At 45.7% G+C, this 22,199-nt stretch overlaps 1 protein-coding gene across 3 annotated transcripts in view; it reads left to right on the top strand.

Moving 5' to 3' along the window:
* SGSH (N-sulfoglucosamine sulfohydrolase) overlaps positions 1-21,667 on the top strand; it is a 67,348-nt gene extending 45,681 nt beyond the window's left edge. For all 3 annotated transcript variants that reach the window (XM_073588091.1, XM_073588090.1, XM_073588089.1), the window contains 2 exons: positions 18,765-18,968; positions 21,008-21,667. In XM_073588091.1, coding sequence (XP_073444192.1) covers positions 18,765-18,968; positions 21,008-21,564 — 761 coding nt within the window. In that variant the 3' untranslated portion in view covers positions 21,565-21,667. The remainder of the gene's footprint in view (positions 1-18,764; positions 18,969-21,007) is intronic.
* Positions 21,668-22,199: the final 532 nt, after the last annotated feature.

The following is a 22,199-nucleotide window of genomic DNA, read 5'->3' as shown; positions in this document are numbered from 1 at the left end:
TAGATGTGAACTGCCTCCCGCCATCATAGACACTCCTTTTGATGATGCTCCAGAGGTTCTCAATGGGGTTGAGGTCAGGGGAAGATGGTGGCCACACCATAAGTTTGTCCTCCCATAGCAGCCAGAGATGCAGATGTGTTATTTGCAGCACGAGATGGTGCATTATCATGCATGAAAATGATCTTGCTGCGGAAAGCACGGTTCTTCCTCTTGAACCATGGCAGGAAGTGCTGTTTTAGAAACTCCACATAGATTCTGGAGTTCATCTTTACCCCTTCAGGGATCCTAAAGGGGCCGACAATCTCTCTCCCCATGATTCCAGCCCAAAACATTACTCCACCTCCTCCTTGTTGGTGCCTTAGCCGTGTTTTCATGGGGTGTCCATCAACCAGCCATCCTCCACTCCATCTATCTGGACCATCGAGCGTTGCACGGCACTCATCAGTGAACAAAACAGTTTGGAAGTCAGTCTTCATGTATCGTTTGGCCCACTGGAGCCGTTTCTGCTTGTGTGCAGTGGATAGAGGTGATCGACAGGATGGCTTACGCACAGCTGCAAACCTCTGAAGGAGCCTGCATCTTGTTGTTTGGGGGATGTTGGAGGCACCAGCAGCTTCAAAAACTTGTCTGCTGCTATGACAAGGCATTTTTGCAGCTGCTCTTTTAACCTGACGCAAATTGCCTGTTGGAAAGAGTCCTCAATTTTTCCTTTTCAGCACGCACACGTGTGTGCTGGGAATCAGCTACATACTTCTTGATTGTGCGATGATCACGATGAAGTGTCTTGGCAATGTTGATTGTAGTCATGCCTTGACTTAAATACTCCACAATTTGTTGCTTCTCAGCAGCCGACACATCCTTTTTTTTTTTCCCATTTTGGCAAAAAATGTAGGCTGCTTAATAATGTGGAACAGCCTTCTTAAGTAGTCTTGCCTTTATTTGGACACACCTGCCAAACTAATTTGCACAGGTATCTGCAATTGCTTTCAGTGATATAAAGAGCCCTGACACACATCACCATCAATGATTTTAAATGACAAACAAAAAAATTCTAACCTTATGACTCCTAAACTCTTTTTGCATAATAATTTGGAACACAGTTTATACACATACATGTCATAGAGACACACATATATATATATATATATATATATATATATATATATATATATATATATATATATATATATTTATAATTCATACAGTTCTTCATAGCTGAATAGCCGCTGAAACATTTACTGGCTTTTGTAAAATCATTCCCCAACCCGACATGAAATGACACATGGTTTACATACAGTTAACCATTTAATTTCATGTTTTTTTTTATATGTCTATCACTAGTAATTAGATGAGGGTTTGTGTGGAAAATTTTGGAGTTGTAGGTGTTAATTTAAAGGGGTTAATTCGTTATAAAAAATTGCGGGGATGACGTCAGCGGGAGTCATAGACGTCATCTCTTCTTTAACCCCTTTCTGTCATGTGACGTACTATCCCGTCCATGTGCCCTGGGACTTAATTTCCAGGGACGGGATAGTACGTCACAGTGATCAGTGGCGCCCACGTCGTGAGCGCCGCTGATCGCGGCCCGGTGTCAGCTGATTATCACAGCTGACACCCGGCACAATGTGTCAGGGGCGGTCACGGACCGCCCCCGACACGTTAATCCCTTGCATACCGCGATCAAACACGATCACGGTGTACCGGGGGTTAAAAGGAAGCATTGGCAGGGAGGAGGGGGTTCCCTCCGTGATTCCCTGAGCCCCCCCACAGCAGCGCAATGTGCAGCGCTGCTGCGGGGGGCTCCATCCCTGCAGGTCCCCGAATCCAAGATGGCGACGGGGATCTTCGGGGGCCTGCAGGGAGCTGGCTTCCACATGCCTGCAAAGCGCAGGCAAGGAGGAAGCCTTGTGCAGTGCCTGTGACAGATCGCTGATCTGTCACAGTGATCTGTCACATGACAGGTGTGTCCCCCCTGGGACAAAGTAATAAAGTAAAAAAAATAAAAAAAAATTGCTAAATAATTTAAAAAAAAAAAAATTCCCTAATAAATTCATTTTTTGGAAATAAAAAAACCCAATAAAAGTACACATATTTGGTATCGCCGCGTCCGTAACGACCCACCCTATAAAACTGTCCCATTACTTAACCCCTTTAGCGAACCCCTTAAAAAATAAAAAAAGAAGCAAAAAATAATGATTTATTATCATACCGCCGAACAAAAAGTGCAATAACGCGCGATGAAAAAGACGCATATAAATAACCATGGTACCGCTGAAAACGTCATCTTGTCCCGCAAACAACGAGCTGCCATACAGCATCATCAGCAAAAAAATAATAAAGTTATAGCTCGCAGAATAAAGCGATGCAAAAATAATTATTTTTTATATAAAATTGTTTTCATTGCATAAAAGCGCCAAAACATAAAAAAAGACCTAAATGAGGTATCGCTGTAACCGTACTGACCTGAAGAATAAAAGGGCTTTATCAATTTTACCGCAGGCGGAACGGTGTAAACGCACCCCCCAAAAGAAATTTATGAAACGCTGTTTTTTGTTCATTCTGCATCCCAAAAATCGAAATAAAAAGCGATCAAAAGATGTCATGTGCCCGAAAATGATATTAATAAAAACGCCAACTCGTCCCGCAAAAAATAAGACCTCACATGACTCTGTGCATCAAAATATGGAAAAATTATAGCTTTCATTATTTGGTGATGCAAAAACTATTTTTACAATAAAAAGCGTCTTTTAGCGTGCGACAGCCGCCAAACATAAAAACCGCCATAAATAGTAAATCAAACCCCCCGTTATCACCCCCTTAGTTGGGGAAAAATAATAAAATTAAAAGAAAATGTATTTATTTCCATTTTCCCGCTAGGGTTAGGGCTATAGTTAGGGCTGAGATTAGGGTTAGGGGTGTGTTGGGGTTAGGGTTGGAGTTAGAATTGGGGGGTTTCCACTGTTTGGGCACATCAGGTGCTCTCCAAATGCAACATGGCGTCTGATCTCAATTCCAGCCAATTCTGCGTTGAAAAAGTCAAATGGTGCTCCTTCCCTTCCAAGCTCTGCCATGCACCCAAACAGTGTTTTACCCCCACATGTAGGGTATCAGCCTACTCAGGACAAATTGAAAAACAACTTTTGGGGTCCAATATCTCCTGTTACCCTTAGAAAAATAAAAAAATTGAGGGCAAAAATATCATTTTTGTGTAAAAAATGATTTTTTTTATTTTCACGCACGGGCGTTATAAACTTCTGTGAAGCACTTGGGGGTTCAAAGTGCTCATCACACACCAAGGTAAGTTCCGTGGGGGGTCTAGTTTCCAAAATGGGGTCACTTGTGGGGAGTTTCAATAGTTTAGGTACATCAGGGGCTCTCCAAACGCACATGACACCCGCAGACCATTCCATCAAAGTCTGCATTCCAAAACGTCACTACTTCCCTTCCGAGCCCCGACATGTGCCCATACAGTAGTTTTCTCCCACATATGAGGTATCAGCGTACTCAGGACAAATTGTACAACAACTTTTGGGGTCCAATTTCTCCTGATACCCTTGGGAAAATAAAAAAATTGGGGACTAAATGATCATGTTTGTGGAAAAAATACGATTTTATTTTCATGCCCGGGCATTATAAACTTCTGTGAAGCCCTTGGGGGTTCAAAGTGCTCACCACACATCTAGATAAGTTCCTTAGGGGGTCTAGTTTACAAAATGGTGTCACTTGTGGGGGGTTTCCTCTGATTAGGTACATTAGGACCTCTCCAAAGGCAACATGACACCCGCAGAGCATTCCATCAAAGTCTGCATTCCAAAACGTCACTACTTCCCTTCCGAGCCCCGACGTGTGCCCATAGAGTAGTTTTCTCCCACATATGGGGTATCAGCGTACTCAGGACAAATTGTACAACAGCTTTTGGGGTCCAATTTCTCCTGGTACCCTTGGGAAAATAAAAAAATTGGTGACTAAAAGATCATGTTTGTGGAAAAAATACGATTTTTTTTATTTTAACGCCCGGGCGTTATAAACTTCTGTGGAGCACTGGGGGGGTTCAAAGTGCTGACCACACATCTAGATAAGTTCCTTGGGGGGTCTAGTTTCCAAAATGGTGTCATATGTGGGTGGTTTCCACTGTTTTGGTACATCAGGGGTTTTTCAATCGCAACATGGTGTCCGATCTCAATTCCAGCCAAAAAAGTCAAATGGCGCTGCTTCCCTTCTGAGCTCTGCCATGCGCCCAAATAGTCGTTTACACCCACATATGGGGTATCAGCGTACTCAGGACAAATTGCACAATAACTATTAGGGTCCTGTTGCCCTTGGGAAAATAAAAATTGGGGGTGAAAAGATCATTTTTGTGGAAAAAATATGATTTTTTAATTGTACCGCTGTACGTTATAAACTTTTGTGAAGCCCTTGTCGGTTTAAAGTTCTCACAACATATCTAGATAAGTTCCTTGGGGGGTCTAGTTTCCAAAATGTGGTCACTTGTGGGAGGTTTCCACTGTTTAGGTACATCAGGGGCTCACCAAACGTGACATGGCGTGCGATCTGAATTCCAGCCAATTTTGCATTGAAAAAGTCGAACGGCACGCCTTCCCTTCTGAGCTCTGCCATGCACCGGAACAGTGGTTCCCCCCCACATATCAGGTATCAGCGTACTCAGGACAAACTGCACAATAACTTTTGCAGTCCAATTTCTCCTGTTACCCTTGGTAAAATAAAAAAAATTGAACCTGAAATATTTTTGTGTGAAAAAAAAGTTAAACGTTCATTTTTTTTTAAATATTCAAAAAATTCCTGTGAAGCATCTGAAGGGTTAATAAACTTCTTGAATGTTGTTTTGAGCACCTTAAGGGGTGCAGTTTTTAGAATGGTGTCACTTTTGGGTATTTTCTATCATATAGACCCCTCAAAGTGGCTTCAAATGTGATGTGGTCCGTAAAAATAAAATGGTGTTGCAAAAATGAGAAGTCGCTGGTCAACTTTTAACCCTTATAACTTCCTAACAAAAAAAATTTGGGTTCCAAAATTGTGCTCATGTAAAGTAAACCTGTGGGAAATATTACTTATTAATTTTTTTGTGTGCAGTATCTCCGTGATTTAAGGGCATAAAAATTCAAAGTTGGAAAATTGTGAAATTTTCAAAATTTTCGCCAAATTTCCATTTTTTTCACAAATAAACGCAAGTTATTTGAATGAAATTTTACCAATAACATGAAGTACAATATGTCACAAGAAAACATTGTCAGAATCACCGGGATCCATGGAAGCGTTTCAGAGTTATTACCTCATAAAGGGACAGTGGTCAGAATTGTAAAAATTGGCCCGGTCATGAACGTGCAAACCACCCTTGGGGGTTAAGGGGTTAACCTGTGTACTATGTGCTCTCCACCTTATCTGCTCTCTCTCTCTCCACCACTGTGCTGTCTCTTCCCTCATGTGTTCTCTCATTTGAGCTGTCTCCCTCCTGTGTGTCCTCTAGTAAATCAGACCGCCGCCATCTTTGTGCAGACAGATAGCGGCAGTCACATGAAAACTGCGCATGCGCTCCTCCTGTACACAGAAGGCGGTGGTCAGCGAGTGTAGGGTCGGTGGGCCGGGCTGGGGGGGGTGGGGGGTGGGTCCCTCTTCTTACCGCGCAGAGATGTAACAGACAAGATGGAGGCAGGTTCTGGGTGCAACAGGTCCAAGTTTATATTCACTCGCCGTCCGCCTGACGGCCTCAGAAGCACACCGCACTTCCTTCACCTCACGGCCCTCCGTTTCCAGGGCCGCTTCCCACACACTGTACGTTACACTGGGGACGTGTATGCATACACCGTTCCCTCTTCACTCGTTGACGCTCCTGACAGGTCCGTCACTGTGGCCGCCTTAGGCCCGTAAACCAACAGCGCTTCTACTGTTCAGTCGTCGTGTCAAATACGGTGTCTTACACCCAGTGCCTCGTCCCTTCTGCGGTTCTTCCTGTCAGGACCACCCCCCTGACGTTCTCTCTCCTCAGTCCCCCTGGTCTGGTTCTCCTCAGAGAGCACGAACTGTCGTAGTCCTCCTGTCACCTGAGCTACCCCTGGGGACTGGAATCTTCTGGAACCCTCCCTCAGTATTTATATCTCTCCCGGTCCCCTGTCACTGTAACTCCGCCCCCCCATGACCAACGGTTTCTAAAGCCCTAAGCTGATATCAAGTCCTTTGCTCACACTCCTCCCTGCCATCTAATGGTCAACCCAAGGTACTGCACGTCCACTACACTTTCCTAGCTGTTTCCCCACTGTAGTAACTGACACCTGTCTAAACTGTGCAAACCTATCTTTCTCTATTCTGACACGTCCGTCCATCAGGTCACATTCCCTACACTCCCCCTTCCTTTGTCTATTGTCGTCCTCGACAATTCGTAATCCCTGCCTTCGTCGCTCTGAAGCTTCACCTACACTTTGTTGTCGGACCAGCTGTTGGGTCAAACCCACTTCCTGCGGGGGCCGAACCATACTGGGAGCACCATGCTCTGAGCAGCCTACTGCTACTCACCAGCGCGCACGCCACATGACAACGTCTTTCAAATTGGGCTAGGTACACCCATATTCTCTCTGTGGCGTGTACTTTCCCCTACTCTCCCCTTCTGTGACCTTCCACTATCCGGTGCGCCATGATCGAGACCTCACACCTACCAGATCATTGTCGGCGCCCTCCTTCTTTCTTCTGGGGTGTCCGTGGTGTCGGGGACCTGACCTAGGACGGCTGTTTTTCTCACGTCTTCCATCTCTTTTACCTTTCTTTCAGTTATATGTCATGGTCGGCGTCCCGGTGTCCCAGACCTCCTCCACATCCAGACCCCTTTCGGATCTCACACTTTCCTTTGGTCCCTTAGACCTTCCCTTACCCGGACCTGTTGCATTTACTTTTGCATATTATACAACAAAACAACTTTATAATAGCAATAGTACCCCTTTTTCTATTATTTTTTTTTTTTTTTTTTTTTTCATTTACCATTTTTTTTCTTTTTAACCAACAAAACAAACAAATATATATAACAGGCTTTCTCCCCCTTCCTTTAACATTGGCACTTTTCTTTTTGCATCCCCGCTATGTCAGGCAAACCAATTTCAACACTTATAACAAGAAAAAACATTTTCCTTTAACTTGGGCGCAAACTGTCCCAATTACACCGTTATGCAGATAGCGAATTCCCAACAGTTCAAGCCATCTCCTGGTGGCTAGTAGCAAGGGACCCCACAACCGTGGAGCTCACAGGATGCAAGAGGTGTCCCTTTCTGCAAGTTAGTATAAACGAGCCGTCCCGGGGATCGTGCAGCCACCATGCCAGCCTCTCCCCTCTCATGGAGCAGGTTCCAGACTTCCTGCTCCCTGGCCCTCTTCTTCTTTATAACTCCTGCGACCCAAACAGTGGGTCCGGTACGAGCCCTGGAGTCCGGTGGGCGGGACTTAACCGAGGATGATGGCGGGGCAGAGGCGGCTGATGTCAGCTGCCCAGCAGCAGCTGGGACCGGGTGGCGGGCAGGGACAGCCGGATTTCTCACAGATTGGGCCACAGGGCCTGACACATAGGCCGCAGCCGGCTCCCACGCCGGCATAGCTGCGGCCGCGGGATAGGCTGCACCCGGAGTTCCAGACGGAGCCGGAGTAGCTGCCGATTCCAGGAATGAGGCCACTACCGGCAGGGGACATGCAGCAGCGCCTTTTGTAGACAGTCCGCACCGGCGACACCAGACGTGGCGCCACCGGGCATGATGAATCAGGAACGGGAACGGAGGCCCTGCTCAGCTCAGCATAAACAGTAAGGGCCTCCTCGGCCAGACATTCGGATAAACAGGGGGCCGCGTGCTGCGGCTGAGTAGCGGGGACTTCTTGCGGAGCCGCTGGCAGAGCCGGGGGAACTCTCACCTTCCCCGACGTCGCGGCCTCCGTCACATCTTCCCGCGGCTTCTCCCGCAGTCTCTGTTCTTCACCCTGCCGTCCGGCGGGGCTGGCCTCCAGGCTCAGGGGCTCCACGGGGAGGCTTCCCGGTGATGTCTTTGGCAGCCGCTCCTGTAGGGTCCGCAACCGCTCTTCTCTGCCTGAGATCTGGAAGACTGTCCATGACTCCCAGCGGGACTCGATCTCCCGACGCCATCGTCACTCCAGGCGCCCGAGGCCTCCTGGCACATATCGTTTCCCCCAGGGGTACGTTGGAGGGGGCCCCAGTCCATCCAGAACCATGGCAAACACCGGGACCTCTCTCCTGCGTTGGAGTAATACCGCCATCTTGGGCAGAATCAGCTGCTGCTGCCTTGCATCCTCTGCAGCAACGCAGATCCGCCACAGCGTCCCAATTTGTAATCCACAGGTCAGTAATTGGTAGTCCACAGGTGTTTATAATCCAAAAAAGAGCAGCCCAAGTTTTTTCTCAGTCCTTCAGACGCAGGCCTGCCGCAGAAGATAGCGTATTAGCGGCGGCGATCCTGATGACTACGCCAAATGTAGGGTCGGTGGGCCGGGGTGGGGGGTGGTCCCTCTTCTTACCGCACAGAGATGTAACAGAGACAAGAAGGAGGCAGGTTCTGGGTGCAACAGGTCCAAGTTTATTTTCACTCGCCGTCCGCCTGACGGCCTCAGAAGCACACCGCACTTCCTTCACCTCACGGCCCTCCGTTTCCAGGGCCACTTCCCACACACTGTATGTTACACTGGGGACGTGTATGCATACACCGTCCCCTCTTCACTCGTCGACGCTCCTGACAGGTCCATCACTGTGGCCGCCTTAGGCCCGTAAACCAACAGCGCTTCTACTGTTCAGTCGTCGTGTCAAATACGGTGTCTTACACCCAGTGCCTCGTCCCTTCTGCGGTTCTTCCTGTCAGGACCACCCCCCTGACGTTCTCTCCTCAGTCCCCCTGTTCTGGTTCTCCTCAGAGAGCACGAACTGTCGTAGTCCTCCTGTCACCTGAGCTCCCCCTGGGGACTGGAATCTTCTGGAACCCTCCCTCATTATTTATATCTCTTCCGGTCCCCTGTCACTGTAACTCCGCCCCCCATGACCAACGGTTTCTAAAGCCCTAAGCTGATATCAAGTCCTTTGCTCACACTCCTCTCTGCCATCTAATGGTCAACCCAAGGTACTGCACGTCCACTACACTTTCCTAGCTGTTTCCCCACTGTAGTAAATGACACCTGTCTAAACTGTGCAAACCCATCTTTCTCTATTCTGACACGTCCGTCCGTCAGGTCACATTCCCTACACTATGTGCTCTCCCCCTTGTCTGCTCTCTCTCTCTCCACCACTGTGCTGTCTTTTCCCTCATGTGTTCTCTCATTTGAGCTGTCTCCCTCCTGTGTGTCCTCTAGTAAATCAGACCGCCGCCATCTTTGTGCAGACAGATAGCGGCAGTCACATGAAAACTGCGCATGCGCTCCTCCTGTACACAGAAGGCGGTGGTCAGTGAATCATTCAGCTGATCCCGCTGGCGGTGTGTTTGCGACGGTGTTCCGCTGGTGGTACCGTGCAAGAGGCTGCGTACGGCATATACAGAGTGCGTGTGTGTGTGTGTATGGTGCGTACGGCGTATACAGTGTGTGTGTGGTGCGTATGGCGTATACAGTGTGTGTGTGGTGCGTACAGCATGCACAGTGTGTGTGGTGCGTACGGCGTATACAGTGTGTGTGTGTGTGGTGCGACTGTGTTCCACTGGTGGTACTGCGCAAGAGGCTGGTACCACCAGCAGTTTCCAAATTAAGACACCCATAACTTGGGTGTCCCAATATGGTGGTCGGTGAACTTCCACTGCTTGGAATTCTGGGATCTGGACACATCAGGACGGAACAGGATGTGAAGACATTACAAGGTAAGTATATATTAGATAATCACTGGAGATGGGAGAATTGATTCGTATGACATTGGTCCATCGGCGAGGTCCGTTATCTGTGAGCGCTGGACTGAAGTCCCACGAATCTCCTTACCTCCCGCCTCTTCCTTTCATTAGCCAGAAATCGCATGTGCGTCACACCATAATGATGACATCATACCAGCCCGGCTAATTGAAAGAAGAACCAGGAATGCTGGGAGGTAAGGAGATTATCATGCCTCCCATCATGCAAATGAATTTTCTCATTTCTAGGAATCTTAGATCTTTTCTCTAGTTTTCTTTCTTTCCCACGGGTCAGGAGAGCTAGCTTCATTCACATGAGTCATAAGACTTCTTAATATCAAAGATTACAATTATAATTCAGACTTCAGAGTTTTCTTTTTCATCTGAATTTTTAACATGCATTTTCAAGACTAAATCTTTATGGATGAAATGGTGGAAAACAGGATTGGAACACAAATCTTATTTTTTTTTTATAGAAATTTTCAATACAAAACCAATAACTAACACCTTCCCACCCTGCTAAATTTTCATTTTTCCTTGGTAACTTTCAAGAGCCATAACTTATTTTTATTCTTCTGACAACATAGCCATATGAGGGCTTGTTTTTTTGCGCAAGAAGGTGCAGTTCTGAATGATATTACACACTTATCATCTATTGTACTTAAAGACAACAGCAAAAAAAAACATGTATTATCTATGAACAGTGAAATGGATTTTCACCATTATCACTGTTTTTTTATGGGGTTCTCTGTGTTGTAAAAAAAAAAAAAACAACTAACATAGTAAATAAAGCAAAGGTTGCACTCAATTGTGCTCAAGAAAATCAGTTTGTGATACATGAAGTGTGAATAGCATAATGGCTTTTGGGAATGAAAAAACACATGAGATGCTTAGCACAAGATTTGGCCAAAAATTGTGAGCCCATCTACCAACGTCAAGGTAATCTCATGGATCGGATGGGTCCCAGACCTAGCTGCCTAGTGTGAACACTTACCTCTGGCTAGTAGCTTGGTAAATCCTATATTTTTAGGAAGGTTGGAACCGAATGTGATTGGATGTAATTAAAACCACAGCATGGTGAAAGGCGGGGTGGCCAAGTCAGAAAAAAATAGTACATAATAATGGAAAACTGACCGAACAAAGAGCTAGTCTGAACTAGTGCATACCAAAAATAACTAACATAGTAAATAAAGCTAAGATTGCACTCAATTGTACTCAAGAAAATCAGTGTGTGATACATGAAATGTGAATAGAATAATGGCTTTTGGAAATGAAAAAACACAATTTTTGGCAAAGTTTTGTGCTAAGCATCTCATGTGTTTTTTGATTCCCAAAAGCCATTATGCTATTCACACTTCACTGTTATGAATGAGTCACCATAGGAGGCAAAAACAGAAATACCAGCTAAGTCCAGAAAACCAGAGAAGTTGGCAGCTATCGGATTGCAGACCCCTGAACCTATCAACAACAACTAGCAGTAGCCGTGGGGGGTTCCTACGGTGCCCTAGACCCCTCGATCACAGCCGGAGAACTAAATAGCCTAAAGACAGAAAGGGAAATCTAAACTGCCCCAGAGCAGACCCCAAAGCAATAGGCAGCCCCCAACATATAATGACGGTGAAGCAAGATGAAAAAACACTCACACAGATAGAAAGATAGGCTGAGCAAATGATGGGGCCCAAGCTAACTAAATAGGACAGGATAGAAAAGCTGCTGTCTGCAATCCGCCAAAACCCTATTAAAACAAGAGCCAACAGACTGATAGGGAAAAAAGCCCTGAAGACGCTAGGCTTCAAAAAGACTATATCAGCACTCAGGTATCTTCTGAAGACAGCAAAAAGGAATTCAGCTCACCCCAGCAGGGAATGGCAGAAATCCAGAAAAACAAGGCAAAACAAAACCAAAACACAAATGCAAAAAGCAGAGCTGAAAACTTAGCTTTTGAAGAGCAGGAATCAGACTGGTCTCCTAGAATCCCTCAGAGAAATCACCCGCAAGGCAGAAGGGCGTCGGCTGCCTTATATCCAGTCAGCAATTCCAGTCATCATCATTCTGCTCAGGTGCTTGGTAATCAGCCTCACTACCTTCCTTCACCAAAAGAGGGAGTTCATCAGACCTCAATGGTGAAGGGGAAAATGAACTCACAACAGTACCTCCCCCTTGAGGGGTCACCGAACCCTCATCGACGCCACCAGGGCGATCAGGGTGAGCCCGATGAAAGGCACGCACCAATCTTTTGGCATGAATATCAGAGGCAGAGACCCAGGAATTATCCTCCTGACCATAACCCTTCCACTTAACCAAATACTGGAGTCTCCATCTAGCCAGATGGGAATCCAGTATCTTCTCTACCTCATATTCCATGTTACCTTCAGCCAATACAGGGTCCGGAGGTGCCACCCCAGGAACAACTGGTTCAACAAACCTCTTCAACAAGGACTTATGAAACACGTTATGGATATTAAATGTGACAGGAAGAGCCAAACGAAAAGAGACCGGATTAATAATCTCCAAAATCTTGTAAGGTCCAATAAATCTAGGCTTAAACTTAGGAGAAGCCACCTTCATAGCGATATTTTTTGATGATAACCAAACCATATCACCAACCTTAAACTGGGGACCAATGGTCCTATGTCGGTTGGAAAACCGCTGGGCCTTTTCCTGGGAGAGAGTTAACTTATCCACCACTTGGTCCCAGAGCTGGTGCATTCTCTCCACCACAGTGTCAACACCTGGGCAGGCAGAAGGCTCCACCTGCCCTGAAGAAAATCGAGGATGAAACCCAAAGTTACAAAAAAAAGGTGACATCAAAGTGGCAGAACTAGCTCTATTATTTAAAGAAAATTCGGCCAAGGGCAAAAATGAAACCCAATCATCCTGATCAGCGGAAATAAAACATCTCGAATACGACTCCAAGGTCTGGTTTGTTCTCTCCGTCTGCCCATTGGTCTGAGGGTGAAAAGCAGAGGAGAAGGACAACTGAATTCCCAGATTGGAACAGAAAGTCCTCCAAAATCTAGACACAAACTGAACTCCTCTGTCAGATACAATGTTCTCAGGAATCCCGTGCAAGCGAACCACCTGTTGCAAAAACAGGGGCACCAACTCAGAGGAAGATGGCAACTTAGGGAGTGGTACAAGATGAACCATCTTAGAGAACCTATCACAAATCACCCAAATAACAGTCATTCTCTGAGAGACAGGCATAACAGAGATGAAATCCATTGAAATATGGGTCCATGGCCTCCTGGGGACCGGCAAAGGCATCAACAACCCACTAGAGCGAGAACAAGGTTTAGACCGGGAGCAAGTCCCACAGGACTGCACAAAATTCCTGACATCACGAGACAAGGCGGGCCACCAAAAAGACCAACTCACCAGATCTCTAGTACCAAAAATACCTGGATGACCAGCCAATGCAGAGCAATGAACTTCAGACATCACTCTCTTCTTCCACTGGTCAGGAACATACAACTTTCCACTGGGACAACGCTCAGGTTTGTCCTCCTGGAACTCTTCCAGAGCACGTCTCAAATCGGGCGAGATGGCAGAAAGAACTACCCCTTCGCCTAAGATGGTAGCAGGCTTGGTCACCACAGGAGAATCAGCAAAGAAGCTCCTAGAGAGGGCGTCTGCCTTGACATTCTTAGTGCCAGGAAGAAAAGAGACCACAAAATCAAAACGTGTAAAAAACAAGGCCCACCTAGCCTGTCTAGGGTTCAAGCGTTTGGCCAACTCCAGGTAAATCAAATTCTTGTGGTTAGTGAGGACCACGACTTGATGTTTAGCTCCCTCCAACCAATGTCTCCACTCCTCAAATGCCCATTTCATGGCTAACAGTTCCCGGTTCCCCACATCATAGTTACGTTCAGATGGAGAGAACCTTCGGGAAAAGAAAGCACAGGGATTCATTTTAGATGTTACAGGATCCTTTTGGGACAAAACAGCTCCTGCACCAATCTCAGAAGCGTCCACCTCTACCTGGAACGGGAGTGAGACATCAGGTTGCCGCAAAATCGGGGCAGAAGTGAATCTTCGCTTCAGCTCCTGAAAGGAAGAAACAGCCTCCGGAGACCAATTCAACACATCAGCACCCTTCTTAGTCAGATCAGTCAATGGCTTGGCAATACTAGAAAATTTTGCTATAAATTTCCGATAAAAATTAGCAAAACCAAAAAACTTCTGGAGGGCCTTCAAAGAAGTGGGCTGAACCCAATCATAAATGGCCTGTACCTTGGCCGGGTCCATTTCAATAGTTGACGGAGACAAAATAAATCCCAAAAATGAAATTCTCTGTACCCCAAAAAGGCATTTCGATCCTTTGACATACAGGGAATTCTCCCTCAAGATCCGTAACACAGTCCGAACATGTTCCACATGAGAATCCCAATCCTTGGAGATCAAAATATCATCCAGATAGATAATCAAAAATTTATCCACAAAGTCTCGGAAAATGTCGTTCATGAAGCACTGGAAGACAGAAGGGGCATTAGTGAGCCCAAAAGGCATCACCAGGTACTCAAAATGTCCCTCCGGAGTATTAAACGCCGTCTTCCATTCATCCCCATGCTTAATGTGGATAAGATTATACGCCCCCCTGAGGTCAAGCTTGGTAAACCAGCAAGCACCTTTAACTCTGGAGAATAGATCCGAAATCAGGGGTAACGGATACTGATATTTAATAGTAATTTTGTTGAGGGCACGATAATCAATACAAGGCCTTAATGAACCATCCTTTTTCGCCACGAAAAAAAAAACGCCACCTAAGGGTGAAGAGGATGGTCTAATATGACCCTTCTCCAACGCCTCCTTAATATAGGATCGCATAGCCTCGTGCTCGGGTACAGATAAATTGAAGAGCCGACCCTTGGGAAATTTACACCCCGGGCTCAGTTCAATTGCACAGTCATAACTCCTATGAGGAGGCAAAGATGCAGACTCATTCTCACTAAATACATCATAAAAGACCGCCAAATAGTCAGGAACATCATGCGACTGAGGAGAGGTGGAAAAAACCGGAGCCTCACTAAGGGCACACCGACAACCCCAACTCACCACAGACACAGATTTCCAATCCAAAACTGGATTATGAATTTGCAACCAGGGAAACCCCAGAACAATGGTATCATGCAAATTATGCAACACCAAAAATCTGCAATTTTCTTGATGGTCTGGGGCGACCCGCATTACCACCTGGGTCCAAAACTGAGGTTTATTTTTCGCCAAAGGAGTAGCATCAATCCCCCTCAAAGGGATAGGCGTCCGCAGAGGTGTCATCGGAAATCCACAACGTTTAGCAAAATCCAAGTCCATTAGGTTCAGGGCTGCTCCCGAATCCACAAAAGCCTTGGCGGAAAATGTGGACAGGGAGCAGATCAGAGTAATTGCCAGAAGAAACTTAGGTTGAACACCACCCACAGAAAACGTGTGTGCAAAACGTTTCTCTCGTTTAGGACAGACAGAAATAATATGCGAGGCATCTCCACAAAAAAAACACAGCTTATTACGCCTTCTGAACTCCTGACGTTGCTCCCTGGACAAAACTCTATCACATTGCATAGGTTCAGACACTTGTTCAACAGGTGACAACACCTCTCGTGCAGTCCTGCGTTCACGTAAACGCCGATCAACCTGAATGGCTAATGACATAGAATCGTCAAGACCAGAGGGAACAGGAAATCCCACCATAGTATCTTTTACGGCTTCTGACAAACCCTTCCGAAAGAGAGCTGCCAAGGCATTATCATTCCAGGTAGTAAGGACCGCCCACTTTCGGAGTTTTTGACAGTACAATTCTGCAGAATCTCGACCCTGGCTCAATGCCAACAGGGTCTTTTCAGCCTGATCAATAGCATTAGGTTCGTCATACAACAACCCCAAGGCTTGAAAAAATGCGTTCACATTAGTCAGAATAGGATCATCTGGTTTCAAATAAAACGCCCAATCCTGGGGATCGTCATGCAGCAAAGAGATGACAATTTTAACCTGCTGCGCGGAGCTCCCTGATGAGTTAGGCTTCAAGGCAAAAAATAATTTACAATTATTTTTGAAATTCAAAAATTTAGACCGATCCCCAAAAAACACATCAGGAGTAGGGATCTTTGGTTCAGCAGCATGTGAATGAGCAAGGTAGGCGGAAATTCCCCGCACTTCCGCAGCGAGCTGCTCCACACAATCAGACAATTGCTTTATCTCCATTGAGAGAAAAAAAATTCCCCCTACGGCCTCAGAGATATAGAGGAAAAAATATACACCTTTTTTTTTTTTTCTTTTTTTTTTTTACAATTCTTTCCTGCTATTGAGTACCCTAGGATCTGCGGTATGGCAGGTGATTCTGTTATGAATGAGTCACCATAGGAGGCAAAAACAGAAATACCAGCTAAGTCCAGAAAACCAGAGAAGTTGGCAGCTATCGGATTGCAGACCCCTGAACCTATCAACAACAACTAGCAGTAGCCGTGGGGGGTTCCTACGGTGCCCTAGACCCCTCGATCACATCCGGAGAACTAAATAGCCTAAAGACAGAAAGGGAAATCTAAACTGCCCCAGAGCAGACCCCAAAGCAATAGGCAGCCCCCAACATATAATGACGGTGAAGCAAGATGAAAAAACACTCACACAGATAGAAAGATAGGCTGAGCAAATGATGGGGCCCAAGCTAACTAAATAGGACAGGATAGAAAAGCTGCTGTCTGCAATCCGCCAAAACCCTATTAAAACAAGAGCCAACAGACTGATAGGGAAAAAAGCCCTGAAGACGCTAGGCTTCAAAAAGACTATATCAGCACTCAGGTATCTTCTGAAGACAGCAAAAAGGAATTCAGCTCACCCCAGCAGGGAATGGCAGAAATCCAGAAAAACAAGGCAAAACAAAACCAAAACACAAATGCAAAAAGCAGAGCAGAAAACTTAGCTTTTGAAGAGCAGGAATCAGACTGGTCTCCTAGAATCCCTCAGAGAAATCACCCGAAAGGCAGAAGGGCGTCGGCTGCCTTATATCCAGTCAGCAATTCCAGTCACCCAGTCATCATCATTCTGCTCAGGTGCTTGGTAATCAACCTCACTATCTTCCTTCACCAGAAGAGGGAGTTCATCAGACCTCAATGGTGAAGGGGAAAATGAACTCACAACACTTCAGTAGTTCAGACTAGCTCTTTGTTCAATCAGTTTTCCATTATTATGTACTTTTTTTTCTGACTGAGCACTCCGCCCATCACCATGCTGTGGTTTTAATTACATCCAATCACATTTGGTTCCAACCTTCCTATAAATACAGGCTTGACCAAGTTACTAGCCAGAGGTAAGTGTTCACACTAGGCAGTTAGGTCAGGGATCCATGAGATTACCTTGACGTTGGTAGATGGGCTCACAATTTTTGGCCAAATTTTGTGCTAAGCATCTCGTGGTTTTCATTTCCAAAGGCCATTATGCTATTCATATTTCATGTGTCACACACTGATTTGCTTGGGTACAATTGAGTGCAACCTTAGCTTTATTTACTATGAAGGATTTATAGTACTGTACATTATATGTGAATAGGTTTTTCAGAACTCCATAGTATGCTGTGGATATTAGTATAGCGAAGTCCACAGCACAATCCTACAGGAGGATTGATATGCAAGGTGGAAAAAACAATGAACATCCGGACATAGTTTTGAAGCAGAAGAGGCATTGTCATCTTTTTTGTTGTTTTTGCTGCTGGTATCTTTTTTTTTTTTTTTTATGGTCTTAATTTCACATGTAAAATAGTGTTGGCACATGAAGAACGATAAGGTCAAATATTTTAGCCACTTCTTGGATTTATAACCCTCTTGTAGCAAAAAAAATAAAGTTACAAAAGATGGTCAATGCCAAAACTACTTTCTGTGCAAATGTTCATTGTTTTTAACTTTTATTCAGCCTTTATTCAGGCACTTTCCAGGCGCAATCTGCCTTAATAGGGCACCTTGTGTACATTCCTTAGGGTTTGTTCCCACAGTCAGTAAATGCTGCTGTTTGACGTTGCGTACATCCGCAGCTTTCAACCCACAGCGGCCAGATGTTACAGCATAGTGGATGGGATTTCAAGAATTCCCATCTCCACTATGTATGCAGGGACGCGTCTGGCTTCCCTGTGGAGATGAACATGCGGCGCATCTTTCCAGACCGCAGCATGTTTGTTTAACTTGCGGACACACCAGTCGTATCCACAAGATAAATCTCACCCGTACAATGTATTGGATGCGGTGATTTCGCATGGTTCAATGAACACATGAGGAATCACCTGCATTCAATACCTGGCAGCGCTTTGGATGGAGCGAATATGTGCTGCATTCAAAGCGCTGCCGGTTACTCACCGTGGGAACATACCCTTAAAAGTGGCCATACAGATTAGTCATCCAAATGTTTGGCTGCCAGCAATCTCTCTCTACTTCCCCCAAACATGCGCATGTTCTACTCAAATCTGAGTGTGTGTTCTGTATGGAGAGTAGGGGGCACTTCTACTAGTTGTTTATTTTTCACAGAAAAAAGGGATCGGCAAAGAAATTCATTATGTCCAAGCATTAGGAGAATGAGAAAGCCAAATCTGTTGAAATCAATGAGTTCAGACTTTAATTGCATACATGGAATGTCATACATTCCCAGCACTGGCTCTATGTAATTTTGCACAGCCTGGAGATGACAGAATGACAAGTGACTTTTCGGAACCATCCACTTGTCAGCTATACATTACCTAATAACTCCATTCCTAGTGATTTCACTTTTCATCTGCTGTGGAGAAATCATCTCTGTTATGTGAATAAGTTGGTCAGCGATATGGCATTGTGAAACTATAACCATGAATTTACTGTTATTATTTTCAAACTTCTCATTCCAATAACTATATTGTTATTGATATCTGTTCCTGCTTTTAATCCACAGGTATTGGCCTTATTCTCAGTGAACTGCGCAGTGCGGGACATGAAAATGACACTCTTGTGATATTTTCCTCTGACAATGGCATTCCATTCCCCAATGGACGCACAAACTTGTACTGGTCAGGAAGAGCTGAGCCCATGCTTGTTTCTTCTCCCGGTCAACCAAGATGCACTGGAGAAGTCAGTCAGTCCTTCACAAGTCTGCTTGGTGAGAAACTAGACATGGAACTGTCCTTTACATCCTATTATCTATCTATCTACTTGGATATAGAGACAGAGATTTATACAGTTCTCAACATTGTAACACTAATAAGAAAAATCGGGGAAATATGGAAATCACATGAGAGATAGAAATTTTCAAAATATTCCATTTGATACTGTCATGGTTCCACCCCTCAGGGTGTCTGGGATGCAGTTACTGACAGCTCGGCCATCCAATCCGATACAGGGGAGTGCTGAAGCTGTCAGTACTTTGACAGCATGGCCATCCAATCTGGTTCAGGAGCATGCTGAGCTGGCAGTGTGTTTATTGACGGCTCGACTAGCCGTGACTGGGAGGCGTTGCAGTCTCCAGGTGTTCACTATCCTGGGTAAATGCCATGCTTACTTAACTGAGCAGCTTCTCCCAGAGGTTTGTGCTTTGTGCTCCCTGTGCCTTAATTTCTATATGCTTGATCTGTTGCCCGACCTTGGACTTTGTTCTGACTATCCGCCTGTTTAACCCCTTCAGCTCTGATCCGTTATCCTCCCGGTACTCTGACCTCAGAACGTTACCTGACTACGCTTTTGTCTCTTCCTTCTGTTTATGACGTACCCTCCTGGCTTCTGACCTTGGACTCCTTGACCACTCTGACTCACGGCTTGGCCGTGAGAAGTGACTAGCGTCACATTACGTCTGGCCGTTACGTTTTTCTCTTTCGCCAGTATGGATACTGTTCACACGCTTTGTGACCAGGTGGCGAATTTGATGCAGATGACTAAGGATCTGGCGAAGGATTGCCAGAGTCTGGAGTCATCACAATATCAGATAAATAATTTGATGAAGACCTCCCATAGCACCTCACTGCTGGCAGTGGCTGTGACGTCAGTACCCTCTGATGTACAGTTGGTCTCTCCTGATTCTGTCATATTCCTCCCTGATACATTTTTGGGACAGAAAGACCAGTTTATGGAATTCAGGGAGAGCTGTAAGTTATTTTTTACCCTGCGCCCCCGGTCATCAGGGGAGGAGTTCCAGCGGGTGGGAATAATCATCTCCCCACTGCAAGGGGGTCCTCAGACCTGGACATTTTCTTTGTCCCCACGTGCCTCAGAACGGTTTTCTGTTGATGTCTTTTTTGACAGTTTATATCTGATATATGACGAACCCGACAGAATCCAGGTCGCAGAGGCTAAGGCTAGTTTCACACTAGCGCTTTTGAGCGCAGCAACGGCCTGCGCATGGCCGTAGCTAAGCCCCGCCCCCTGCCGCGCCTCTGCCGGTAGCTCCGCCTACCGGCGCATGACGCTGCTTGCGTCCTGCGTCCCCTATCTTTATCACTGGGGGCGCAGGCCGTGCGCAGTCTGTGTTTGGCGGCGCATGCGCCTCTTTGACGGTGCGCCGAGCACAACCAAACTGCAGCAGGTTGCGTTTGGCGCAGGTCGGCGCACCGTCAAAAGGACGCATGCGCCGCCAAACGCAGACTGCGCACGGCCTGCACACCCAGTGATAAAGATAGGGGACGCAGGACGCATGCAGCGTCATGCGTCGGTAGGCGGAGCTACCGGTGGAGGCGCAGCAGGGGGCGGGGGCTTAGCGGTGGCCGTGCGCAGGCTGTCGCTGCGCTCAAAAGCGCTAGTGTGAAACTAGCCTAAGATCATGAACCTGGCACAGTGGGGGGGGGGGTCGCACAGCTGAGGACTACTGTACTGAGTTCCAGCAGTGGCCCACTGAAGTTCTATGGAATGATGCTGCTCTCAGGTGCCAGTTCCAAAGAGGCCTTTCCGAGACACTCAAGGAGCTCTGGTCCTCCATGACGCCCCTTGTTCTCTGATGGAGGCCATGACTCAGGCCATATGAATGGACCGCAGAATGCGTGAGAGGCATGCTTAACAGCAGGCCGCATGTTATACTTCCCCGGAGCAGGTCCATTTACCCGAGGTTAGAGTCGCCAGTCTTCGTGTTGGGGAATCCTTTAGGCTTCGAGGACAGCTGATATACACTAGCACTTACGAAATCATAATATTTCTTATTCTTTTTTTGCTCAGATATCACACCAACGGTTCTAGACTGGTTCTCCATTCCATATCCTGATTACAAGCTATTTGGAAAGGGTGTAAAACTCACCGGAAAGTCACTTCTTCCTGTTCTGGAAGCTGAACAGCCGTGGACCACTGTGTTTGGCAGCCAGTCTCATCATGAAATCACTATGTACTATCCTATGAGGTCAGTTCAGCACATGCAGTATTTACTCATACACAATCTGAATTTCAAGATGCCCTTCCCCATCGATCAAGATTTTTATGTGTCTCCTACATTTCAAGATCTAATGAATAGAACTACTTCTGGCCAGCCAACAAACTGGTTTAAGACACTTCATAACTATTATTACAGAGATCGATGGGAGCTATATGACCGTTCAAAAGATCTTAATGAGGTAAAGAACATTGCTGGAGATCCAGACTACTATAATGTTTTGCAAACTATGCAAGAAATGCTGCGAAAATGGCAGTGGGAGACTTCAGATCCTTGGGTTTGTGCACCTGATGGAGTTCTGGAAGAGAAATTGGACCCTCAGTGTAGACCACTTCATAATGAACTGTAATGCACCAATTGTGGAACTTGACTGCTTTCTGAGGAACATATAAACTGATGTCTATCATTCTTATCTATGCAAATCAGGTAATAGAAAGTTTTTTCCTTTTAAATATTATGTGTTGTCTTATTGCACTGCTCATATGTCTGTATGTAAAGGGGTTAACCAATATTGAGCCTGAATATATAAGCGCGCACACATACACTACCATTCAAAAGTTTAGGGTCACTTAGAAATGTCCTTATTTTTGAAAGAAAAGCACAGTTTTTTCCAATGAAGCTAACATTAAATGATGGTAAATGACTATTCTTGCTGCAAACGTCTGGTTTGTAATGCAATATCTTCATAGGTGTATAGAGGCCCATTTCCAACAACCATCACTCCAGTGTTCTTATGGTACTTTGTGTTTGCTAACTGTGTAAGAAGGCTAATGGATGGTTAGAATACCCTTGAAAACCCTTGTGCAAGTATGTTAGCACAACCAAAAACAGTCTGGCTGATTAGAGAAGCTATAAACATGACCTTCCTTTGAACTAGTTGGTAATCTGGAGCATTATATTTGTTGGTTCCATTAAACTCTCAAAATGGCCAGAAAAAAGAACTTTCATGTGAAACTCGACAGTCTATTCTTGTTCTTAGGAATT

The sequence above is a fragment of the Dendrobates tinctorius genome, unplaced genomic scaffold (assembly GCF_039654945.1).
Source record: "Dendrobates tinctorius isolate UK_male_01 unplaced genomic scaffold, ASM3965494v1 ptg000103l, whole genome shotgun sequence".
NCBI classification, from domain to species: Eukaryota; Metazoa; Chordata; class Amphibia; order Anura; family Dendrobatidae; genus Dendrobates; species Dendrobates tinctorius.
The sequence above is the reverse complement of the archived record's forward strand: the minus strand, read 5'-3'. Positions and strand labels throughout refer to the sequence as shown.